This window comes from Dermochelys coriacea, chromosome 23 (assembly GCF_009764565.3).
Source record: "Dermochelys coriacea isolate rDerCor1 chromosome 23, rDerCor1.pri.v4, whole genome shotgun sequence".
NCBI classification, from domain to species: domain Eukaryota; kingdom Metazoa; phylum Chordata; order Testudines; family Dermochelyidae; genus Dermochelys; species Dermochelys coriacea.
Window position 1 is genome coordinate 3,561,539 of NC_050090.1, and position 25,643 is coordinate 3,587,181.

At 57.9% G+C, this 25,643-nt stretch overlaps 1 protein-coding gene across 6 annotated transcripts in view; it reads left to right on the top strand.

The window, feature by feature from the left end:
* Window positions 1-25,643, top strand: part of PLEKHG2 (pleckstrin homology and RhoGEF domain containing G2) — a 54,539-nt gene that overhangs the window by 14,847 nt on the left and 14,049 nt on the right. For 5 of the 6 annotated variants that reach the window (XM_043501606.1, XM_043501609.1, XM_043501605.1 and 2 more), the window contains exons 2-15: window positions 8,161-8,234; window positions 12,194-12,651; window positions 15,442-15,542; window positions 18,791-18,857; window positions 20,128-20,174; window positions 20,531-20,681; window positions 21,189-21,320; window positions 21,650-21,832; window positions 22,464-22,556; window positions 23,193-23,279; window positions 23,482-23,515; window positions 24,117-24,218; window positions 24,531-24,614; window positions 25,274-25,315. In XM_043501606.1, the coding sequence (XP_043357541.1) occupies window positions 8,186-8,234; window positions 12,194-12,651; window positions 15,442-15,542; window positions 18,791-18,857; window positions 20,128-20,174; window positions 20,531-20,681; window positions 21,189-21,320; window positions 21,650-21,832; window positions 22,464-22,556; window positions 23,193-23,279; window positions 23,482-23,515; window positions 24,117-24,218; window positions 24,531-24,614; window positions 25,274-25,315 (1,630 nt within the window). In that variant the 5' untranslated portion in view covers window positions 8,161-8,185. Of the gene's footprint in view, window positions 1-8,160; window positions 8,235-11,282; window positions 11,423-12,193; window positions 12,652-15,441; window positions 15,543-18,790; window positions 18,858-20,127; window positions 20,175-20,530; window positions 20,682-21,188; window positions 21,321-21,649; window positions 21,833-22,463; window positions 22,557-23,192; window positions 23,280-23,481; window positions 23,516-24,116; window positions 24,219-24,530; window positions 24,615-25,273; window positions 25,316-25,643 lie in introns of those variants that run through there. The other variant, XM_043501607.1, reaches the window with a different exon arrangement.

Genomic DNA, 25,643 nt, shown 5'->3' on the forward strand with positions numbered 1-25,643 from the left:
TTTCCCTACCCTCTCGGTTCAGGGCATGTCTGTGCATTGCATGTGTTTGGTAATTTTGGGCGCCCTGCCCAGTTTGTGTTTGATCCCACACCCCAGCGTTCGCCATCCCAGAACCCTTTGCGTCCGGAGCGGGGCACATTCTGGAAGCGTCGCTAAATGACAGCCGGACCTTTTCTTCCTTGCTGGCTGGTTCCACGGGGCTGCCAGAAAGTGATGAGGTGCTATAGGGTGTGTGGATGTGGCGTATGTTATGGTAGTGGGTAGATGCTCTGAGGAAGACCGCACGGTGCTAGGTGCTGCACAGACACGAGGCAGGGCATGCTGGGGATCACGGCACCACTCCCCCAGCCTGGCTCAGTTGTGAGCACTGGGGGCAGAGAAGGAGCAGACATAGATATTCTCTGCTTCCCTCCCAGTCCTGGGGTCTCGCTGTTTCCTGGAACCAGCTTCCTGGTGGGCAGGTCCTTGCTGAACGAAGCACCGCTCTGTGCCTCAGTTTCCCCAGCAGTAAAATGGGGATAATATTATAAGACCCAACACAACTGAGGGACTGGGAGGATTGAGTTCTAATTAGCTCGAGTGGATCAACCAGGGGGTAGGACCCAGAAGACCTGAGGTGTTTTGATGCAGCCACTGGTCTCTTCCTTTTCCCTCCCATCCTTTGTCTGTCTTGGTTATTTAGCCTGGAAGCTCTTTGGGAGAGGGCCTGTCTCTTGCGCCATGTCGTGCAGCTCCTAGCGCACTGGGGTCCCGATCTCAGTTGTGATACAAACACAATCTGCCCGCTGCCAGCTGGGCAAATCTCTAGTGTGTCCTTTGTCTGCTTAGGCTGGGTAGCTCTTCACTATCTGTGCAGCCCTGGGTGCCATGGGGCCCTTGCAAGGGCCTCTGGGTGCTAAGATCCTACTTGGAATAAGAACCCCATAGGCATGGCTGGGTCTGTGGGTGCTTTCCAGCTCGCTGGCTCTGAAAGGGATAATTGTGAACCCGGAAATCCCCTGTCTGATGCTAGCCCGCCGGAAACTCCTGTGAACCAAGGCTTCCAGCTGCTTTCTGCAGTATGGACACGCCTCCACAGGCAGGTCAGCTTGTGGTAGGGTGGGGAGGGGTGGGGGAGGTCACAGGCAGGTTAGATAGAGAATGGGGGCTGTGATCGTGGCAGGGGTGGAACTGGGAGGCAGGACACCTGGGTTCTAGGCCCATCTCCCAGGAGGAGAGGGGAATCTAGTGGATAGAGCAGGGGCAGACCTGGGGGTCAGGACTCCTGGGTTCTTATCCTGACTCTGGAAGGGGAGTGATTAAAGCAGGAGCAGGACTGGCTGTCAGGTCTGATCTGCTTTTAGAGTGGGTTAGGCCCCCGAGATTTCTATTCTGTGGGAAATTGCGACATTTTGGGGGAAAAACTTGCTCTGCATCAGAACGAAATTCCAAGGAATCATGACTTCTGAGAACAGGAAGACTTGTGGCACCTTAGAGACTAACAAATTTATTAGAGCATAAGCTTTCATGGGCTACAGCCCACTTCATCGGATGCATAGAATGGAACGTATAGTAAGAAGATATATATCTACATACAGAGAAGGTGGAAGTTGCCATACAAACTGTAAGAGGCTAATTAATTAAGATGAGCTATTATCAGCAGGAGAAAAAAAACTTTTGTAGTGATGATCAAGTTGGCCCATTTCTACAGTTGACAAGAAGGTGTGAGGATACTTAACATGGGGAAATAGATTCAATATGTGTAATGACCCAGCCACTCCCAGTCTCTATTCAAGCCCAACTTAATGGTATCTAGTCTGCATATTAATTCAAGCTCAGCAGTTTCTTGTTGGAGTCTGTTTTTGAAGCTTTTCTGTTGCAGAATTGCCACCTTTAAGTGTTTTACTGAGTGGCCAGAGAGGTTGACGTGTTCTCCTACCGGTTTTTGAATGTTATGATTCCTGATGTCAGATTTGCGTCCATTTATTCTTTTGCACAGAGAGTTTTTTTTTGCCTGCGTATAATAGCTCATCTTAATTAATTAGCCTCTTACAGTTTGAATGGCAACTTCCACCGTCTCTGTACGTAGATATATATCTTTGTACTGTATGTTCCATTCTATGCATCCGATGAAGTGGAAAGCTTATGCTCTAATAAATGTGTTAGTCTCTAAGGTGCCACAAGTCTTCCTGTTCTTTTTGCGGATACAGACTGACATGGCTGCTGCTCTGAAATCTGTCATGGATTCTGAGGATGTTCAGTTTGGGGCCATGGAGACATTTCATGGGGACTCTAATCTGATATTTAATATGATAGGTGTGTCACAGCCCCTTGCCTGGGCACTGCACCTTGGGGTGATGAGAGGGCCAGCAGGGCATCCCATTGATGCAGAGCACTTCCTCAGTGGGATCTTTAACTTCTGTTGGGCCACCCAACCCGGACAAATCTAGGGACCAGATGAAAACTAGCTCATTGGCTATCTAGGTTGGGGGCTGACAAATGATCCTCGTAAAAGAAGTAGAAACGCCAACTAACAATAATGTTGGGGTTCTTTTTACTTCCCTTCCCTTGTAATCCTTAGGGTCATGCTCAGTCCATGTTTCCAAGGATTTCTCGGAAGACATGACGGCTTGAAACTCAAGCAAGCTAGATTTGTAAGAAATCCCATGACTCCAGAAGCTAGGGCCTTACGGGAAGCACCAAATATCTTCACACGCCACCCCCTCTTCTTTTTATGCATTCCATCCTTCTGCTTGTGGTTTCTTTGTTTGGAATGACAGGGAGGAAGGGTTTTGTTTCGTCTTCGTCGCTGTCATTGACAGTGGAGCTGTGACAATATGGCAGGTGCTGTACAATATCCAGAGAGATGCAGTTTTAGCTTCAGGGGCGTGGCTGGAGCGCACTGCGCTGTGGCTGTTCTTTGCCCCCCAGGGCCCATAGGGGGCAGCTCCTAGGAGCCGGGAGCAAGGATGGCGGGATCCCTTTGGGCCCCCTTTGCATTCCCTGTATTTTGAGCCCTTCCTGGTTCACTCGATGTAGCCTCAGGGCTGCTCTAACGCATGCTGCACCTCTTCTGGACCCTGGGGAGCAGAGAATAGTCACAGTGCAGAGCACTTCGGCTGTGGCCCCGATCCACCCCTACTTCCGGGGCTGTGAGCAGGGCCCTTTCACCAGCTCCCGGCAGACCAGGGAGGCCTGCTGTGGGTGGGAGCTTCTCAGGGCAGCCGTTCCCACCCCAGAGCCTCACAAGGGGACCTGAGCATGACTGAGAACCAGGACCAAGGAGTCTGTGAAAACCAAAGACCCAAGAACTGATTCCCAACCAAGCCGAAATTTGCTCTCGGCCGCTGCAGCGGAAATCCGGAGTGAGCATGCGGCAGTGACTGGATTCCGACTCCAAAGCCTGCTGCTGGCTGAAAGAACGTGGCCCGTGGAGGGTGTCCTGTTTGACCTTATTAGGGGATATTTCCCCCCACTCTTTCTGTTTTAAGCCTGGGGATTTGGGTGGGGGAATCTGGAAAGAGGCATTAGCTCAGGAATGCGACTCTGGCACTCGACCCGAGGGAACTGCTGGGAGTGAGTGTAAACCCACCCCGGTTTCTGTGCACAGAGCAGGCATCCCCTCCACCGCCGCCCTGCTGGCAGGCAGCTGGGCCTCACGCCCTTCCCCGGGTCGTTGAACCCCCTCGCTTCTCCTGTTGCTGTTTGTCTTGTGGTACCGCCCTAATCAGGAGTTGTGGGTTGTGCTAGGCGCAGCGTGGCCTAGTGGATCGAGCGCTAGACTGGGACACAGGAAACCTGGGTTGTGTTTTCCACTGGGTGACCTTGGGAAAGTCACTGGCCCCTCCGTGCCTCAGTTTACCCAAAAGCGGCTAATGGTACTGACCTCCTTAGTAAAGTTCTTTTGAAATGTGACTGCTAACAGGAGTTAACAGGGAGGCAACCACACTGCTGTGCTGGGCACTGGGGAGAACACAGAACTCTCTGGGGAGTGAAGCTCTGGAACAAGGTGTCCAAGGGAGGTTGTGGGATCCCCGTCACTGGAGGCTTTTAAGAACAGCTGGACAAATCCCTGTCAGGGCTGGTCTAAGTTAACTCGGTCCGGCCTCAGCGCAGGGGGCTGGACGCGATCACCTCTCGGGGTCCCTTCCAGCCCGACAGTTCTATGATGAAAAGCGCTAGGGATCGCGATTGCCCTCCTCACAATGGCCGTGGGAGACAGGGAAAGGATCCTCCTGCTCACTGTATAGGTGGGGAAACTGAGGCAGATGGGACTCCCTGTCAGGTTGGTTTTCTGGTTACTGCACGGGGCTGGGCTTGAAGAGATCTGGGTTGTATTCCTGGCGCTGCCACAGACTCACTGTGGGATCTAGGGCCCTTCGTGTCTCTTTGGGCCTCAGTTTCCCCATGGGGCGGATGATCCTTCCATTGTCTACATGGGGAAGTTACTCCGTATTAAGGTAGGGTGTGAACTGAAAACACAGTAGCTCCCCATGCACCAAGTGAAGTGCCTTTTTCCGAGTCAGCTTATTCTGCTTCCGAAGTGCATCAGACTGGAAGTTCTTTGGGTCTGGCTCTGGCTTTGTGCAGCACCCGGCACGGTGGGGCTCCAATCTTAGCTGGGACCTCTAGGTGCTACTGTAATATACCTAATAGTTGCTCCACCTGTAACCCCAGACCTGACCTCTGATGCGGCCTGCCTGATGGGGCCATGATCTTAGCTGTCTTCCCCCACCCCCATGCACAATTGGTCAGATGCTTTCTGGGGTTTGGTTGCAGCATGGGGTGTGGGTCACCGGTTCGGATCATTGGGGTGTATCTTGCCTAATCAATTCCCAGCCATTGCAGGGGCATTGGGGGGCACCTGCCGCTCCTGGTAGCGGCAGGTGGCGCACAACTGTTGAAACTCCTGAGGGTTGAAGTGCTTTGGTCCGGCTGAAGTCGCTGGGCTCAAAATAGGCTGCATTGTGATCCCAGCCTGTGTTGATTGTGCCCTTGGCCATGGAGATGAATAGGGGGAAGCAGGAATTAAAGCTGTAGGCCCACCCGGCAGGCAGCAGGCATGAACGGTGCCAGCTTTCGCCAGCTTCTTGCAGCCCCAGGAAAGTGGGAAGGATGCGGGGGGGTGGCAGGGCGGAAGGGCTGCCTGATATGATTGTGATACACTCCTCCGCAGGGGCTGGCAACCAGGCAATCCTGACCTTGTTCCAACCCCGCCAGACGGCGCTGAACGGGGACCAGGCCTGGCTGATTGGCATGGAGGTGTGAGACTCCTTGTGGCAGGCCGGTTCCTGACAGGCCTCTGCCCCCTCCGATGAGTTCACACAGTCTGCCCCTGGGAAGCTGGGATGGTGCAAGCCGCTGTTCACACCAGTTTGCACGAGGGGGAGTTGGCGTCCACCCCACGCCGCACAGTTTGCATGAGGAGAGATTGCCCCAGCATGTTGCAGCAGAATTTGCACGGTGTGGGTTGCGCCAACGCCATGCTGTTTGCACGAGAGGGGGTTGCATCAACAGGGTGCAGTGCATTTTGCACAAGAAGGGTTGCCCCAGCAGCACCAGCATGGCACAACTTGCACGTGGGGGACTTGCAGCAATGATGTGCAATGCAGTTTGCATCATGTAGGTTGCACCAGCACTGTGCAATACAGTTTGCACAAGGGGAGAATGCAATGCAGTTTTCATGGTGTGAGTTGCAGCATCACTGCACAGTTTGCACCAGCAGTGAATGATGCTTCCACGTGGAGGCAAAGGGAAGTGCTAATGTCCTCCTTGTTCTCAGCCTAACTGCTTCCTCGGCTAAACTAGCTTTCCTGGTGGCAGTGGCAGTAAGTGGCTGAGCACCGGGCATGAAGGACCCAGATGTGCCTCATGCAGAGGGGCCCGATTCCCTGTCGCTCTGCACCTGGAGCAACATCTCTGTAGCAGAGTAAAAGGCTGCCCAGATCAGCCAGGCTGCATTTGCACTGGTGCAAGGAAAGGGCGACACAGGGATCAGCCCCCTGCAGGCACGTGCACGTCCCAGTCTGCAGCAGCAAGGTGCCTCCGCATCCATGAGGCCGTGGATTCACCTTGGGTTCTTCCCCCACTTGCGTCGGACGAGGCTTGGTCCTGTTGGCAGAGCCTGGGGGACGCTTGCCCTGGGTCCATAAAGTGGTCTGCTCCTCGGTGCATTTTTCACTGAGTGGCTCGTGCTTCCATTGTGCCCACGGGGTTGTTTTTCTCCATGCAGTGTCGAGATGCAGCCCCCTCGGGGGTGGGCAGCTGTTCATACAGGCCTTCCCTGTGCAGTGATGAGATGCAGCCTGCTCTGGGGTGAGGCATGGCAGCTGTTCATACAGGGCTTGCTCACCTGATGCTGAAATGCAGCCACTTCTGGGGTTAGGCATGGAAGATGTTTAACAACCATCCTACTGAGAGCTTCTGTTAGGCGCGAGAGGGAAGAATAATCCGGTATCCAACTGAAATTTGGTAAATGACCAGGCCCCTCCCCCTGAGGAAGATCATCAAATCCAATCCAAACCTGAATGTTTCTACTTGAGCATGGACTGTGCGTTCGAGCGAGGCGGTTGTGGGACTCCTGGTTTGTTCCCAGCTCGGGGTGGGGAGTGGGGTCTAGTGGTTTGAGCAGACAGGGCTGGGAATCAGGACTCCTGGGTCCTATTGCCAGGTCTGGGAGGGGCCCTGCACTTTGTTTTGCAAGCTAAGCAGGGTCCGAACCAATCGGTATCGGAGAAATGTCCGACTGGAAGGGACTTCGGGAGGTCATCAGGTCCAGCCCCCTGCGCTGGGGTAGGGCCATGTAAACCTAGACCAGCCCCAAAAGGGGTTTGCCCAACCTGTTCCTAAAAACCTCCAGTGACGGGGATCCCACAACCTCCCTTGTGAGCCTGTTCTGGAGCTTCACTCCCCAGAGAGTTGGAAAGTTTGTCCTGATATCTCCACTCAATCTCCCTCACTGCAGATTAAGCCCATTGTGTCTTGACCTGCCAACAGTGGACGTGGAGAACAGCTGATCCCCGTCCTCTTTACAACACCCATTAACGTATTAACTGTTCTCAGGTCCCCCCCCAGCCTTCTTTCCCCCAGACTAAACCTGCTCAATTTTTTTAACCTCTCCTCCTAGGGCAGGTTTGCTAAACCTTGGATCCTTTTTCTTGCTCTCCTCTGGGCTCTCTCCAGTTTGCCCACGTCTCTCCTAAAGCGCGGCTCCCAGAACTGGACACCGTAGCCTCACCGGCGCTGAGTAGCGCAGGACAATTACCTCCCGTGTCTTGCGTACCACACTCCTGTTAACACATCCAGAACGATACTAGCTTTTTTCGCAACTGCTTCACATTGTTGACTCATATTCAGTTTGTGATCTACTCGAATGACCAGATCCTTTTCGGCAGTACGACCCCCTAGCCAGTTGTTCCCCATTTTGCATTTGATTTTTCCTTCTGAAGTGACGTTCTTTGCACTTGTCTTTTATTGAATTTCATCCTGTAGACTTCAGACCAATTCTCCGATTTGTCCTGGTCATTTTTCAATTCTAATCCTACCATCCAAAGTGTACGCCACCCCTCCAAGCTTGGTGTCATCTGCAGCTTGTATAACCAAGACTCTCCACTCCATTATCCAGGTCATTGAGGAAAATATTGACCAGTATCGGGCCCAGGACTGACCCCTGTAGCACCCCACTACTCCCTCCCACTTTGACAGTGAACTGTTGATTACTCCTTTTTGAGTTCGGTGTTTCTACCAGTTGTGCGCCCACCGTACAGTGATTTCATCAAGAAGACCCACGGTTCCGTCGTTTGCTTGTGAGACTGTCATGCGGGACTGTGTCAAAAGCCTTAGTCAAATCAAGCGATATCATGTCTACAGCTTCCCACTCGGCCAGCGACCCTGCCAAAGAAAGGAATTAGGTGGGTTTGGGATGATTTGCTCTTGACAAAGCAAGGCTGGCTATTGCTTATCACCTCGTTATCCTCTAGGTGTTTGCAAATTAATTGTTTAATAATTGATTCTGGTATCTTCCCAGGTTTCAGAGTTAGGCTGGCTGGTCTGTAATCCCCTGGTCCTATTTGGTCCCCTTTTTAAAGACACATGCTATGTCTGCCCTTCTCCGGAGAACAGTCTGGAGGGGACGTGACCCAGGATGATGGGTGACTCGGTATTGTCTCCCTCTCTGTGCAGGACGTCCGTCGGAGACCACAGCACCATGCCTGAGGGAGCTCGTCGGGGCAGCAACAAGAAAACAGGCAATCAAGGTTGGTACCTGGGGCTCTCATGCAATGTGACCCCCCCAAGGGGCAGCCTCGCCTGTGGGGGCTGGACGCAGAGCTCCCAGGCTGATGAGACGATCTGCCCCACCCACAGAGGGGGTGGTTACTGCACAGAGTGGAGATGGGAAGGCAGGACTCGTGGGTCCTATTCTCCGGTGAGGGAGGGGAGTGAGGTCTAGTAGCTAGAGCGGGCAGATTGGAACTTTGGACTGCTGGGTTCTTTTCCCAGCTGTGGGAGGGGAGGGGGGTTTAATGGGTTAGAGTGGGGGGGCCTGGGAGCCAGGACTACTGGGTTTTATTCCCAGCTTTGCCACCAATTTGCTCGCTGACCGTGGGCAAATCCCCGCACGTCCCCCCCCATGCCTCAGTTTCCCCATCTGTCTGTTGGGGACACAGTGATTGTGAGTTGCTTCACAGGCTCCTTGTCTCTCTTCTTCCTACGCTCTTTTTCATTCCCTCTTCCCTGCAGCCCCTGAACGATCTCCCCATCCCTAACCCACTACCACCCCCCCGCCTTCTTCAAAGCCCTTCTTGAAACCTGCCCCGTGTTTTGCCCACTCGGACGATGAGCGTCTCCCAGCTGCGCCTGCAGATCCCCGTGCTCAGAGGTGGCCCTATGTAAACAGAGCTGAATAATAACAGCAGCAGCAGATGGGGTTTTCCGTTGCACCCAGGCTGCAAACCATTTCTCAGAGCTGAGTAATCCACCCCGGCAGAGGGATGGTGCCAATCCTAGCTCAGAGGAGGAAGAGAGGGGCTCTGGGTGGATGGGGGGTGAGTTAGAGCAGCCCAGAGGCTGCTCTAAATGACACTGGAGGCCAGGCAGGACCCAGAACACATAGAGCAAAGAGAATCAAAGCGACCTCCCCACAACCCCAGCCCAGAACACAGCGACGGGAGGAGCTGACTCTCAGGCCCAAAGATGCCGATCCCGGCCCGAATGGGGCAGCCGGAGGAGGAGACGACTGGGGATGCAGTGGTGGGGCAGGGGGCTCAGAGCTGGAGTTATGGACTCCATGCCGGGGCCGGGCATCTCAGCCTGGGCATGGCCAGTCCCACCCGCCTCCCTTCCAGCGAGTGGTGGGCTGGGGTTAGAATAATAAACGTCCAGGCTTCATGCAGCCAGTTGGATCGAGGAGGCCCCCAATGGGGAGACAAAAGCAAACAGGTCCTACAAAGGCTTCCGCATTCCTGGCAGTCTTGGCAAGAGGAGCCTGGTGGGTCGGGGGGTGGATGGGCCCTTTAAGGGATCGAAGTTAACTCTTCCCCCGCCGTTGTTGAAACTGACAAGAGACAAGCAGAGAACCCCATCCAACATGTCTGCATTGAAGCTGGGTCCTCCCCCGCATTTGAAAGAATCAGGGTGGGGGCTTTTAAAGGGGAAACTGAGGCATGATGCCAGGGTGCAGGGAGATGGCCAAGCAGTGCCAGCGCCCCCTGATGTCCCGCCCATTTCCTGCGGTCTGTGCATGTTCCACTTCCTTCTGCCAAAGTGTCGCATGCAGTCAGTTCCTCTCTGCGGCTGCTGCTCATTCTGAATCACCTGCTCGCTGACTGGAACGGAAAGGGCCAGAGAGATGTAAACTGTCAGGAGGGGCCAGATCCCCGGCTGGAGTCAATGGGCGTCGCTCCATTGGAGTCCATGTGGCCAGCAGACCCTGACCCCAGGCCTCCTGCTGCCAGAGTTGTGCTCCTACTGACCCCTCCTGGAGCACGGGCAATGGGGGAGGGTGAAGGGTCTGCATATTTGTGCCACCGTAGATGGGAGGCAGTGTTGCCTAGTGGATAGTGCGCTGGACTGGTGTTCAGGAGACCGGGCTCCATTCCCGGCTCTGCCGCTGGGGGCCTTTGAGGCAGTCCCTTCCCCTTTCATGCCTCCGTTTCCCCATCAGTAAAACGGAGTGCTCTGAGATCAACCGATGATGAGCGCTGGGGAGGTATTGTTATACTGCTGTCTGTGTGCCACTCCCCACGGCTATTCAAATCCACTTTGTGTGTGTGTGTGTAATTCTCCATAGTTCTCTGTGCATGGAGAGGGGGGGTCCATGCATGCCGAGAGGTGTTTGTTCACCGGTGCATGTGCACAGTGCTGGGTTGGGATGAGTGTGTGCGTGCATGGAGGGGTGGGGGTCCGTGCACGGAGTGGCCTTGAATTCTGTGCGTGTGGGGTGAGTGCACGTGTGCGTGTGGCTGGAGCGGCCGTGTACATGTATAGGGAGATGTGTGCATAGAGGCATTTGTGCATCTGTGTGCTTAAACAGTGGTGGGCTTGTGTAATATGTGTGTGGTGGTGTGGGCATGCACAAGGGGCATGCATGAGAGGCAGGTGAGTGCATGGGAAAAGTTCATCTGTGCACGAATGCATGGTGTGTGTGCATTGGGAGTGCATAGAGGGCTGTGTGGGTACAGTGAGGTGTGCATGCCCAGAGGGTGTGCGCGCATGTGCAAGGGGTGTGCATGCGTGCACACATGAGGGTGTGTGCGCACATTGTGTGTGGGTGTGCATGGAGAGTTGTGTGCATTGAGGTGTGTGCAAGCACAGAGGTATGTGCGTAGAGGTGTGCGTGTGTGCGTATGTGCGTGCGCACAGGTATGTGCATAGAGAGGTATGTGTGTGCGCACAGGGGTATGTGCATAGAGGTGTGTGTGCGCGCGCACACGGGTGTGTGTGGGTGTGTGTGCACAGTGGTGTGTGCGCATGCACACACAGGAATGTGTGCTTAGAGGTGTGTGTGTGTGCGCGCGCACAGAGGTATGTGTGTGTGCACCTGTGTGTGTGCATAGAGGTATGTGTGTGTGGGTGTGCACAGGGGTATGTGCTTAGTGGTGTGTGTGCATAGAGGGATCTGTGTATATAATACATAAAGAGAGATGAGAGATATCGGTTCATGCCACAGGACCAGCCCTGAGCTGCCCCGGGGCTGTCTGAATCCAGGGCCCCGTCTCTAATGTATATTTTTGTGCAAACCTTTTCCTGAGCTGCAGAGCTCAGTGTGTGTGCAAAACCTTTTCTCCCACAATGCAATGCAAACCGCAGCCTCGCAGGTGCACGGCGGGCGAGGAAGCTCTTGGAGCTGGGGCTGGCGGGGGGAGCGTGAAGTGCAACTGGGGATGGGTCCCCCTGGCGTTGCCACATCGAATGGGGGCAAAACCCCACGGAGCCGGGATTGGAGGTGACCGGGGGAGTGGGGGGCGGTGTGTTGAACTCAAAGTGGTTGCAGCTCCGGGGCAATGGCTCATCACGGGCATGGGGGAGTTTTCAAGATGCAGGGGAGAGTGCCGGGGGCATCCAATGTAGCCGGCTTATCGGAGTCTGGATTGGAGGGACAGTAGGACTAAAAAGGACCCCCCCCGGCTCGTGGGGTGCACCTGTCTCCTATTAGTGCAGGAGACTCAGCCTGAGAAGGGCTGAATAGAGAGAGCTATGGCTGTTCCTAGCCACGCTGGGCTGGAGAGCCACAGAGGTGGAGGGGGGAGGAATCGATCCCTTGATGCGCCAGCCGTGGCCGCTGCTAGCGGGTACGGGGAAATCTGCCTGAGCCCTGGGCATCAATGCAGTGGCCCCTTGGCTCCCCCGTTGTATACCGTTGGAGGAGCTCTGCAGGCACGAATGAGTTTAGCCACCCTCACGCGCGCGCCCCGCAGTGGTGAGGGAGGTGGGTGTTATGGTACCTCTTACACAGAAGGAGAAACTCGGGCATGGGGGCGGGGGACGAGGCTTGCCCAACGTCACCCAGTGACAGAGCTCGGGGCGGGGGGAACCCAGGAGTCCAGACTCACCTCTCTGCTCTGACTAGTAGACCCTACTCCCCTCCAGGAGCAGGGTGGTGAATCCAGGAACTCCAGCCCCGGCTACTCCAGTCCCTGCCGGGGGCGCTGTGTGATGGGGAATCTCCCAGCAGGGTGGGCGCCGCAAACTCGTCTGTCTCGCTTTCCCTCCCCAGTGGTCGCCAGACCATCCTCCGTGTCCTCGCTGAGCGGGATTGCCGGCAGTATGGCTGCTGCCACCATCTCGGGCAGCTGCACCTCGGTCAACACGGTGTGCTCGGATGGCGAGCGGCCCGTCAGCCTCAGCTCTTCCGCGTCCTCCGCCTCCCTGCCCGACAGCCAGAGCGCCTTCGGCAGCAGCGGGGCCTTGGGCGGGGGCTGCCCCGCCGGCTACCCCCCCGACGCCCAGCAGAACGGCAGCGACATCAGCCTCGACCTCACCCCCGTGGCGCTGCTGGAGGGGTCGGCTGAGGCCGAGCGGCCCCCGGGGGGCGCCAAGCGGGGCGGTGCCTGGTCCCCCGGGCCTGCCAGAGCCAGGGAATGGCGGGTCAAGCTGTCCCAACTGGACCGGGTGGTGCTGGAGATTGTGGAGACGGAGCAGGCTTATGTCCGGGATCTGAGGAGCATCGTGGAGGTGAGCAAAGGGAGCGGCCGGCTACTCCAGTCCCAGACTCGTCCAGCAGGGGGCGCTGTGGGGAGTGGGGTGGGCCACTGGCTGTGGGGGAGCTCTCGGCTGCTCCAGCCCCGGCCTCTCCCAGCAGGGAACGTTGTGGGGAGCAGGTATAGCACCCAAGTTAATGGGGCCCCGAATTTGCTATGAGTTTCTTTATGCTAATGCATATAATTAAGAAACAATATTAATTGCCATTGATTTTCCAGTAGCAGCTATAGCCCCCACTCGAGATAGAGGCCTCATGGCGCTGGGTGCTGCACAGACAGGCTCTGACCCAAAGGGCTTCTAGGCTAAACAGACAAAGGGTGGGGAAACTGAGTCATAAAGTGGGCATGTGACTTCCCCGCCGTCACATGGCAAATCTGGGGCGGAGCCAGGAGTAGGACCCAGGAGTCCTAAGGCCTAGCCCAACCCCCTGGCCACTCAGCAGCGCTGTCTCAGCTTAGAGGTGACCCCGGAGGGACCTTTGTGAGCATCATAACAATTTGGGAGGGGTGTGTGTGCGGGGTGTAATTTGCTGCTCAGGTGCCTCACGAGTGTCAGTGGATCAGCGCCTGCCCTGGTGGGTCAGACAAGCCCCGGCTGCCCCGAGAGAGGCCCAAAGAATCCCAGTTATTCCTCCGGCAGGAAGGGCTGAAATGCGAGCTCTGGCGAGAGGGGGCGGGGAACCTCTGCCGGGAGCCTGGATCCAGGCCTGCAGCCGGCTCCCCAGTAACTCCAGCCCCGGCAGCAAACGGCTCATCCCAGAGCTGGACTCGGATCATGGGCCCCTTGGGCTCTGCGCTGGACCAAAGTCCTCCCAGGACTTGGTTTTAACCATTCGCCATCAGAACCCAGGAGTCCTGACTCCCAGCCCCCCTGCTCTAGCCACTAGACCCCAATCTCCTCCCAGAGCGGGGGTTAGAACAAGGCGGGCTGGGAGCCAGGACTCCGGGTTCTATTGCCAGCTCGGGGAGGGGAGGGGAATCTAGTGGTTAGGACTGGGGGGGAGCCAGGACTCCTGGATTCAGAAATCTTGGTTGCACGGCTTGTGCTCGGGGCAGGTCCCTGCATTCTAGGGCTTTTGTGAATCAGCTGGAGCCATGCTGGGTCCTGGCCAGCGCTGAGTCTCCGCGTGGAGAGGCGGGTTTTTCTGGCTGCGGCGGGGAAGCTAGAGAAAGGTCACTGGCACAGAAATGAGAATGATTTAACAGATTGTCTCAGCAGAGCTCTTTCCGGGTTTATTAACAGCATTTGGTGGGTGGGCGAGTGCTGGGACGTTCAGCACAGTGATGCTCAGGGGGTGGAAGGAAATGTTATTTCACGTGGGGAAACCGAGGCGCAGAGCGGGTGGGAAAGGGACCCAGGAGTCCTGGCCTCTGCTCTGATCATCAAACCACACATCCCCCTCCTAGAGCTAAAGATAGATCCCAGGAGTCTTGCCCCCTTTCCCCCCTCCCCTCTAATCTTTACACCGCACCCTCCTCCTAGAGTTGGGGAAAAACCCAGGAGTCCTGACTCGCAGGCCCCTCCCCCTCCTGTAGTCCTTACACCACCCTGTCCTCCCAGAGACGGGAAAGAACCCAGGAGTCCTGACTCTCAGGTCCCTCCGTCTCCTGTAGTCCTTACACCACCCTTTCCTCCCAGAGCTGGGAAAGAACCCAGGAATCCTGACTCTCAGGCCCTTCCCCATCCCATAATCCTTACACCACCCGCTCCTCCCAGAGCTGGGAAAGAACCCAGGAGTCCTGACTCTCAGGCCCCTCCCCATCCCATAATCCTTACACCACCCGCTCCTCCCAGAGCTGGGAAAGAACCCAGGAGTCCTGACTCCTCATCTGATCATTATACCACACGCCTTCCTAGAGCTGGGGATGGAACCCAGGCGTCCTGGCTTCTAGTCCCTCGCCCCTAAACACGTTGCCTTCCGGAGGGAAAGGAGCCCCGTTCCGTGCTGCATGTAGATTTCAGCTCGGCTCTTTCTGCCCCTTCAGTCAAGGGCATGATGACGCCCCTTGATTCCAGCCGCTGGCAACATTTATCCACCTTGAGAGAGACTGGCGAACCAGGCCAGACTCCATCTCCCACGATGCACCATGGTCTCTCCCCATGGCTGAGCCAGTGCAGTGTATCATTGGTGAGAGAGGTCTGTATAAACAGCTGCCATGCTCCTCCCCAGAGGTGGCTGCATTTCAGTGCTGGGTGAGGGACAACTTCATAAAGAGCTACCAAGCCCCATTGCCAGAGGTGGCTGCATTTTGGTGTTGGGCAAGGGATTCCTGTATAAACAGCTGCTGTGCTCCAACTCAGAGGTTTCTGCATTTCCATGCTGGGCGTGTAATCCCAGAGCAATGTTGCCGTGTGGCTGTTAAGCAACTGCCGTGCCCCACCCCAGGTCAGTCGCATTTCAACCGTGGGTGGGTGCTATGCAACAGCTGCCGGGTGCTGCCCCAGAGATGGTTGCACTTCAGTGCTGGGGGAATGACCCCTGTATAAACAACTGCCCTGGCCCACCCCAGAGGTGGGCACATCTCTGTGCTGAGTGAGGCGTCCTTGTATAATCTGCAGCCAGGCTCCACCCCAGAGGTGGATGCATCTCAGTGCTGGGATGAGAAATCCCTGTATAAACAGCTGCCATGCCCCACTTTACAGCCACCATTGGCACTGTGGATGAAATGATGATGCAGTGTTGCCTGGTGATGTCCGCAAAGTGCTTTGTGGGAGGAGAGGCGTTCCGGGAGCGCCAGGTTCCGACCCATTCCTGTTTTGCAGGATTATCTTGGCTGTATCATAGACAGTGGACATCTGCCCCTCAAACCTGAGCAAGTGAGCACTTTGTTCTGCAACATCGAAGACATCTATGAGTTCAACAGGTGAGTCTGCTGTCCCCTAGTGCCCACTGGTCAGGAAGAGAATGGTGGGAGACGATCGGGATAGGGACTTACTGGGGATATTGAGTTGATTTCTGAGTTCCCTGCAACTTTGGTAACAGTGACCCCCGTGTGGGGATTGAACCTGCAACCTCTGGATCTAGCTCTCCCATGATGCAGCATGGCATCGCTAAGAGAGGAGAAAGTGGTGCATCATGGGAGATGTAGTCCAACCAGAGAGCCTGGCCCATAGAGAATGAGATCATAAGGTACCTGAATTACGACTATTGACTTGAAATATTTTAGTCTCTGGCCGAAATTCAAGATTTTGCCCCAAAAGTCAAAATTCTCTAGGAGCGGGAAGGAACCTTAAGCTAAATGAGAGAGTGAACAGTTTTGATGGTTTGCTTTGACTCAAACAACTCTCTCAAAGTTCACAAAGTTTTTTATTTTTTGCATGGGGGAATTTCCCGGATTTTTTTAATTGGTGAAACTTTCGGGATCAAAGACATTTTCACAAACGCTCCCGGCTGCTGTGCTCATGGAAAAGGTGATTGCACGAGATCTCCCACGTCCTTTATGTAGTGAACCCTCCTGCCCTGGGCGGACACAACCTACGTCGGGATGGAACCTGGTAGAAGAATTTTCGATGGAAGAGTTTTTCCATTGAAAGATTGAAACGTTTTGTGGCACCAGTCGCTTTCAGTGACGTTTTCACAGGGAAAAGTCGAAATGTTTCGTTTCGACAGTGCCAAGAAATGTTTAATTTTGACGTTAATGTTTCAATTCATTATGTTTTGACTTTTAGATGATAAAATATGAACTGTAATATTATATTTCTATCTATTTAATGAGATGCGTGTACGTATAGTAACTTTGATGTGTATATGTTGTATCGAATGGTGAATATGGTAGATTTAATATTTTAATGCAATCTAAAAGTCAATCCCAAATGACGATAAAGTTGAAATGAAATACTGAGGGCCCCATCCTGCCAGGTGCTGCACAGACACAGAATAAGCGACAGCTCCTGCCCCCAAAGAGTTCCCAGAAAAGGGCGGGGAGAGGAAACGAGTCCCAGAGGGGTGTGTGTCTTGTTCATAGAGTCATAGATGCCAAGGCTGGAAGGGCCCATTAGTATCATGTAGCCTGATCTTCTGGATGGCACAGGCCAGAGACTTGCCCCCAAATAATTCCCAGAGCAGATCTTTTAGAAAAATGTCCAGGGAGTTCTCACTCCGGTGCCCCACCCGTGGGGCTGGGCTGCCCCCCACCCTTTCTCCCTCTTTGGACTATGCTTGTTTCTCTGCTCTGCCCCCCCCCCCCCCGCCAGCTTTTCAGCATCCTTGGAGATGCGGGGTCCTCAGCCATTCAGCCAGTTGTACCTCAGTTTCTCCTTTGCTGTAACAATGGGGTTAAAGAGGAACCCCTTCAACCCTGCGTGTGGTGAGATCTAACCACTAGGCCCCACTCCCTCTCCCGGAGCCAGGAACAGAACCCAACAGCCCTGGCTCCAGCCCCTCTCACTCTAACCATTAGTCACCGCTCTCCTTTCAGAGCTGGGAATAGAACCCAGGAGTCCTGCCTCTCAGGCCTTCTCACACTCTAAAAAAGCTGTTCCCCCAGGGATCCAGGCGCTTTGCTGGGTTGGGGCGGGACGCCCCAGCGGTTTGCTAGTGGGGGCAGCGAACGAAGCGTCTCGGGGCCGGGCGCTTGGTTTGCGTGGCGCATTCGGTTTGCAGGCAGGGCTGGCTCTGGGCCACCCTCCCCCCCAACTCTATTCTCAGGGTGGGGGAGGGGAAAAGGGGGGCGGGGGGTTGTTTCCTGTAAGAGCGCGAACTCCCATCTGCGTCTGTTTAAGTATTTCAGCTGCGTGGGCCGGCTGCTGAGCCGAGCCCGGGGTGCTTAACCCTGTCGGGGAAGGAGCTGCATGCCGAGCGGGGGCTCATAGCATGGGGGGGAGGGGGGCATTCCCCCACACCCCACCCCAGGCCTCACCCAGAACACCTCTTAATGGGGAGAGGCGTCCTTGCTTTCTTGGGGAGCTTCCTCGGTTGTGGTGGGGGGGATGTTGGATTAGAGTGCAAAGGGGGGGCAATACGGGGTGCGGGCATTTAGTGGTTAGAAGTGGGGCTGGGAGTCAGGACTCCTGGGTTCTATTCCCAGCTTTGGGAGGGGAGTGGGGTCTAGTGGTTAGAGTGGGAGTGGGGGCTGGGAATCAGGTCTATGGAAACATCAGGGTATCAGTTGCAGCCAGGTTTAGGGTGCGTATGTGGAGGGGTCGGGCTTGAAACGAAGGAAGGAATGCAGAAACAAGTAAGTGGAAGGGGGGGTGGCGGATAGGTTCACCCCCCTCTCCCCCCATGGCAGTGTTTGGCTGGGGAGGGTTGGAGGGGGCAGGGTGGATCAATGAGGAACCCTCCCCCCCGCCCGTCCGCCACGTGGTTTGCAGCTGGGTTTCTCCTCTGCAGCCCAGCCAGTTCCCAGAACTCATTTCCTGGCGGGGCTGTGCGAGGGCGCGGGGTGGGGGAAGGTGTTCTCGGGGCGCTGATTGCCGGGGAGTCCATGTGAGGGGGGTGGGGCGGGGAGGGAGCCCAGCTCTGGGGCAGAGCAGACGCTGGGGTAGACGCAGGACATCAGTCGCTCACTAGGAGGCGCTCTCCCCTCCCGGTTTTCCCTAATCCCAGTGGCCCTAGAGAAGTGAGACCCTGGCGCGTCCGCCCCGCAGCCCTGTGCAGACGTGAATCCAGAGAACCCACCTGCTGTGTAAATTCACCCTCCATCCCCTACTTAAAGCATTGGGCGAGGGTTGGCCTGGCTGCTAAGCATGTGAGTGCCACTGCCCTCTACTGGCTGTAATCAGCAGTGCCCCTCTGTGTGTCATGGCCCCTATACTGCTAGCAAGTAGTGGGGATTCTCCTTTTGCTCTGGTGGCGGGTGGGAACCGGGCCTTTGTAGCAGAAATCCTGCACCTGTTGCTTGCATTGAAAGGAAGGGAAAGTGCACAGCTCAGGGATTGGGCCTCAGTGCCTTGTTCGTTGAGGTCATGGGTTTGAATCCAGCCTGTATAGTGTAATGCAATTATGCAAACTACATGCAAATTTGGAGTCTGGGGATGCAGTTTCTGGGTGCATGCAGAGGGGTCTCCCAATGACACAGATCCCCCCACCCCCCTCAGAAACGGCCTTTATGCTGGGTGCCCCTTTGCATCAGCGGCTTCACCTCCTGCCCTGTTTTTCCCCCTTGTGCAGCAAGCTCCTGGAAGAGCTGGAGAGCAACAGCAGCGCCCATGCCATCGCTGAGTGCTTCGTGCAACGGGTAAGGGCCTGCCTGTCCTGCCCCTCCCTGCCCCCCTCCAGCAGCCAGCTGCGACCCCTTTCCACCTCTCCTGCACCCCCTAACGTACCCAGGTGTGTACTGCATGGGTTCCCTCCGGCTCTGTTCAACTTTGGGTGCAGGAGCTGACGAAGGGGTGGGACCGTGTCACATGGGGGTGGGACAGGGATGGGTCATCTAATTCCCCGCCCCCTTTGCAAGGAGAAAGGGGCCCCTCCCAACCGGGGGGGGTTTGGAGCAGAGCACCCTTAAATGTTGCAGGATGCGCCCCACCAGATCTGGTTAGGGGGACCCTTTGGTTGGGGAGGGCTAAGAGGAGAAGGATGAGAGGGATGGGGGGGAGAAGGAGGAATGGAAAGAATGAAGAGTGCCTGGGGGGACAGAGGGGTGGAAGGATGGGGGATAGGTGGGTGGGTGGATGGATGGGGGTTGGAGGGGGTAAGAGGGATGCTGGCTGGCTGGCTGGATGGAGTGGGGGAGGATGGAGGGAGGGAGGGAAGGAATGGGGTGGGAACATCAAATGAGGAAATGCCTAGTAAAAGGAGGAGCAAATTGATCTCCACTAAGGGGATCTTGGGAGAGATGCCTGCCGTGGGGTGGGGTTGGCATGGACAGGTTATCAAGAGTTATTGGGGGATGAGGATTGGAGGAGGGGTGACCTGAGGTTGTGGGGTGCAGAGAGGGTCAGTCTGGAAACTTGCATGGGAGATTGAAGGGGTGGGCTGGGGTGGGAACGAAGTTTGAAGGAGCCAAGCAAAGGGGAATGGCCGAGTCTAGGCTGGGAGCGCCACACCCCAGAGGCGGCTGCATCTCGGAGCCGAGCGAGGGATCCCTATAAAAACAGCCCCAGCTCCCCACCCCAGAAGTGGCTGCACCTCACTGCCGGGCTCCATGTATAAACAGCCTCCCTCACACACCCCACCCCCAGAGGTGGCTGCATCTCAGCGCCAGTTGAGGGATCCCTTATAAAAAAGCCTCCCTGCATCCCACCCCAGAGGCAGATGCATCTTAGTGCTAGGTGAAGGATTGGTGTATGAACAACCCTTGCACCCCACCCCAGAGGTGGCTGCATCTGAGTGCCAGGGGAGTTGGGTGCCCTTTGGGAGAGGGGCTGGGAAACCCTCCTCCCTCTCTGCACCTTGGCTTCCTCCCCGGTTGGCACCTCCCGACCCTGCTCGCTCCATGCCCCTGTCCCGTCCCTGCCCTCCCCGGTGCTGCTCCCTCCCCTGACATCCTCTGTCTTCTCTTGCAGAGTGAGGAATTTGACATCTACACCCTGTACTGCATGAATTACCCCAAGTGAGTAGGTGCCCCCAGCCCAGGAGTGGGGAGGGATGGGGTATCGGAGCAGCATGGGTCCCCTCCCCCCACCGGGCAGGGGGAGGAGGGAGAGGATGCCTGGGCCACTGGGATCTGAATGTGTCCCCCCAGCCCCACTTGGGGAAGGGGGCAGGGATGTTAGGAGCCAGACTGGGGTGGGTAGGCATGCCCCCTCGCTTGGTGCTCGGGTGGGCACCTCCCAATGCCTGGTGCCAGGGCAAGCGGGCACTTTCCCTCGCCCAGTGCTGGGGCAGACGGGCACCGTCCCCCATCGCTCGCCACCTACCGCTCTGGTGCCCTCCCGGTGCCCAGCTAGCCTGCCCATCTCCCCCCAGCTCTGTGTCGGTGCTGCGGGAGTGCATGGAGAACCAGGTGCTGGCGGGGTTTTTCCGGGAGCGCCAGGCCACGCTGTGCCACTCCCTGCCCCTGGAGACCTACCTGCTGAAACCCGTCCAGAGGATCCTCAAGTACCATCTCCTGCTGCAGGTGGGTGGCACCGCCGAAGGGACCAGCCTCCTGACCCCCGGCTCTAGGGCTGGGCCAACACTCCCTGCCCCTTTCCCCAGGCTGCGGGAGATTCAGGTGGGCAGAGGCGCGGGTGGGGTGCGCAGGTTCCCTGCAAAGGGCTCTGGGAACAGGCACCTGCCTGAAGTGACTGTGATGGATCCACGGAGCAAAGACCCCAGCACTGTCCAGCCAGGAGCTCCCCCCCCAGCCAGAGCTCCCGCCCCGCTCCCCACAGCGCCCCCTGCTGGGAGAGCCTGGGAGCTCTGCCCCACAGCCAGCATTCCCGCCCTGCACCCCACAGCGCCCCCTGCTGGGAGAGGCCCTGGCGTCGCTGGGATCTCGCCCCAGGGGCATGGCCCTTGTTGCCCTAAGGGCCCAGCTCGGCCTCTCCCTGGCGTCTGTGCCAGGACCCCCAGGCTGCCGTGGCCCCTGCCCGCGGAGGGAGCCGGTGGGTACTTGAGGGGCCGTTCTCCTGCCGCCCCCCAGGAGCTGGCCCGGCACTGCGAGCGGAGCAGCGCGGGCTACGAGGTGGTGGAGGAAGCCACCATCACCATGACGGCCGTGGCCTGGTATATCAACGACATGAAGCGCAAGCAGGAACACGCCGCCCGGCTGCAGGTGAGAGGGCGGGGGGGGGAGGGCACTGTCCTACCACCCCAGTCAACCCCCCCAACAAAGGGTCCCTCCTGGCCGGACCCCCAGCCCTTTCCATAATCCCTCCTTCCCCCAAGGCTCCTCCCCCCCCCGGGTCACCCCCTTGGCAGATGCCGACTGGTCTCCCCCATCTCCTGGTCCCTTCCTGGCTGGACCCCCAACTGCCCCCCACCTGAGCCCTCCCATGCCAGGGACCCTTCCCTCTGGGTCACCCCCTTGGCAGGCTCCCGGCTGGTCCCCCCCGGCCCGCGTGGTGGCTGATCTGTGGCCGTGTCTCCCCCCCCCCCCCCCAGGAGCTGCAGGGGCTGCTGGTGGACTGGATGGGGCCGAAGCTAGAGGCCTTCGGGGAGCTGGTGCTGGAGGGGCAGTTCCGGGTACAGCGGGTGCGGCGGGAACGCTCCTTCTTCCTCTTCAGCAAGATGCTGCTGGTCGCCAAGCGCCGCGGGCCGGCCTTCGTCTACAAGAGCCACATCTTCGTAAGGGGGAGCCCCGCCCCGGGGGGGGCGAGCAGGGGGTAGGGGTGTCCCTGTCCAATGGGGGGGTGAGCAGGGGGAGGGGTACCCCTATACTCTGGGGTGCATGGGCAGGGTTCGCTCTCTTCTCTGGGCGGTGGGTGAGGGAGGGGGGCTCCCTATTCTCTCGGGGGTGAGCAGGGGGGAGGGGTGTCCCCATCCAATGGGGGGTGAACAGGGGGAGGGGCATCCCCATCCCCAAGGGGGCATGGCCAGGGCTCGCTCTCTTCTCTGGCGGGTGGATTAGGGGTCCCCATTCTCTGGGGAGTGAGCAGGGGAAAGGGCACCCCATTCCCTTGGGGGGGAGCTCCCTATCCTTTGCAGGAGGGACATCCCAAATCCACTGGATTGCGTGGGGCCCCCCTCACCTTGGCTGGCTTTCCCCAGCTTTCCCCTGTGGCCGGGGCGGGCTCTGTACTAGCCCCTGTAGAGTGGGCCCATGTGGCCCCCATCGAGGGGTGCCCGGCCCCTGGGCAGTTCCCCCTCTGCAGCTCCCCCCTGTCGCGTCCGGGCCCCTGTGCTGTCCCCTGCCCCCACGAGGGGCCGGCAGCCAGAGCGGGGAGGGACCATGTTGCGCTCTGCTCCCCCCATCCAGTGCTGTAACCTGGCCCTGTTGGAGAGCCTCAAGGACCCTCTGAGCTTCAAGATCTCGGATCTCACCATCCCCAAGCAGCAGCATGTGGTGCAGGTGAGTGCAGCCCCCCCTCCCGCACACCCCAAATATTGTGGCGCTAGGGGGCAGGGACTCATCAGCGGGGTCTGGGGGAGGACGATTCTGCCCTTGCAATGAGTTCCCAGGGCAATTCCCCAATGCGGCACTAGGGGGAGCTGTGTTGGGGGGAGGGTCTCTTTCCTCATAGCGCAGGCCTCCCCTCCCCTCGCCCCCCCCAGGTACCCCCTGCAGGGAGTGTGGAGGGGGGGCTCAGAAGGGGGCACTCTCCTCACGGCCCCAGGGTTGTGTTGGGGCGCGTTGTCCTTTTGCCGGAGAGACGCAGCTGCGATCCTGCCCAGTTGTGGCTCGTGAAGATCCCCTGGCCAAAACCCGGATCGGTTTCCCCCCTGCACCTTCGCTTGGATCCTTCCTCGCTCCCTGTGCAGCTCCACGCCGGGCGCGGGGTCCCTGTATAACCAGCCCCCGCGCTCCACCCCAAAGGATGCTGTATATCTGTCCCGGACAAAGGATTCCTGTATAAATAGCCCCGTCGCCCCACCCCAGAGGTAGCTTTAGCTCAGCACCAGGGGAGGGATCCCTGTATAAACAGCCCCCGCCCCAGCAGTGGCTGCATCTCAGCTGAGGGTGTTACTCCCCCCGTCCCCTCTGCAGGCCAGGAACCAGGAGGAGAAGCGGCTGTGGATCCACTACCTGAAGCGCCTGATCGTCGAGAACCACCCGGCGTCTATCCCTCAGAAGGTGAGCAGGGGAAAGATGCAGCTAAGGGGTCTCCACTGGCTGCTCGGGGTCTGTTCTCAGACCTCGCTCCTGTTCCTAGTGGAGCCCTTGGCTCTGGCTGCCTCCCGCAGTGAGCCTCGGGGCCTGCGCTCCCCTCTTACGCCTGCAGGAGGTGCTGTGCCCTGCAGCGAGGTGCATAACCCCCTTTTCCTTGTTGTTACAGGCCAAGCAAGTGCTGCTGGAGAACAGCTTCCAAAGTAAGTGAGCGGCTCTCTGCACCCAGCCCCCCTCTCCCAGAGCTGGGGAGAGAACCCAGGAGTCCTGGCTCCCAGCCCTCCCCTGCTCTAACCACTAGACCCCACTCCCCTCCCAGAGCTGGGGAGAGAACCCAGGAGTCCTGGCTCCCAGCCCTCCCCTGCTCTAACCACTAGACCCCACTCCCCTCCCAGAGCTGGGGAGAGAACCCAGGAGTCCTGGCTCCCAGCCCTCCCCTGCTCTAACCACTAGACCCCACTCCCCTCCCAGAACTGGGGAGAGAACCCAGGAGTCCTGGCCTCCAGCCCTCCCCTGCTCTAACCACTAGACCCCACTCCCCTCCCAGAGCTGGGGAGAGAACCCAGGAGTCCTGACTCCCAGCCCCCGACCTCTGCTGTAGGCCAATAGCCTTGTGGCTGCTGCTGAGTGACAGGACTGGAGGGGGTGGGGAAGAGAGGGGATGGAAGGAGGAGGGGCTGGGCAGGGTATAAGCAGAGCACAGGGCTCGTGGGGCTGCCAGATTTGCCGGGGTCTGAAGCATGGACAGCATTTGGGGAGGGGGCAGGGGCAGCGTTAGACGCTCCAACCCCTCGTCTGTACCAGGCTCCCCGGAGATCCGCTGCAGCCCAGAGCCCCTGAAGACGTCGGCCCCCTCTCCAAGGATGGAGGACGCTTGGGGCTACCCCCGCGGCAGGCGGCAGTCAGGTACCTAGGGGCCGGGGGGAAAGCGGGGCACAGCGGGGTGGGGGCGTTCCCAGCCACGGGCCAGGCCCGGTTGAGCTGAGCTGGGACACCCAGGGGATCTTGATGCCAGCAGGTGGGGGTGGGAACGTGTGCCAGGGAGCGGGTCCTGGTGCTAATGCCCCCATGTGCAAGGACCCTGCTGCATTAAGGGGCTGGCCGGGGAATCCCGACCCTCGTGCCCCGGTTCTTCTGCCTTTCCCCAGCCCCAGGGAAGCCAGAGGCAGGAGTGGGGCAGGATTCCTCTCCGATCTGGTCTCTCCTGTCCCGTTTCAGAGCTGCCGGAGAGAGCCCGCAAAAGCTGCCCCGTCGCCCAGTTGGACGGCACCCCTCAGTACCGCCGTGGGCGCAGGCAGTCCGGTGAGTGCCCCTGAGCCAGCAAGTGATGGCAGGAGAGGAGTTTGCCGGGACTCAGGCCGGCTCCTGTGGGGATTTGGGGGGGGGTGGCACCTCCCAACTGGTGCAAATGGGGCCTCCCTGTCAGTGGGCTCCGCCAACGGGAGAAGGATTGAGTGGGCCATGAAGACGGAGCCCCCCCCGACGGGGAAACTGAGGCATGGATGGTCTTTCAGCAAATAAGTGACAGAGCTGGGGAGAGAACCCAGCCCCCCAGCTCTAGCCACTAGACCCCACTTCCCTCCCAGAGCTGGGGAGAGAACCCAGGAGTCCTGACTCCCAGCTCTGGGAGGGATCGAGTGAGTTAGAGCAGGGAGGCTGTGGGTTCTCTCCCCAGCTCTGGAAGGGAAGTGGGGTCCAGTGGCTAGAGCAGGAAACAAGAAGGTCAGGACTCCTAGGTTCTCGGCCAAAGACTCCCTGTGTGACTTTGTATAAGTCTTGTCCCCTCTTTGTGCCTCAGTTTCCCTGGCTGTCATTCTGCCTGCTGGGGTGGGCAACACAGGGGAGCTCCCTGGGTGACCCGAGCAGCTCCAGCTCTTCCTGGCAGGGTGGAACCTGAGTGTTCCCGCCTCTCTGTGCCCCTGGGGGGCTTCAGCTAACGCTTCTTCTTCCTCTGTCCCCAGAGCCGGCCACTGAGCTGAGCCAGATGGGACAGGAGCAGAATGGTAAGTTTCCCCCACCCTGCTCTCTTACTGGCCTGCAGCCCTGACCCGCAGTCCCCACCGATCCCAGCCCAGGGCTCTCCCACAGCTTTCCTGGTGCCCCTCAGGCCCGACCCTCACCTCCCTGCTATCCCAGCCCTGGGCTCCCCGCAACCAGGCCCCTCATTGGCTGCGTTGCCGACATGCAGACAGTGCTGAGTTTTGGACCTCAGCCTTCCTGGAGGGTTAGACAGGCATTGGTATCCCATCACTGCCACTAGAGGGAAGTCTTGCCCTTTCCTCTGATGCAGGCCCGATACCGGGGTAGATGGGCCCCTAGTTTGACCTGATC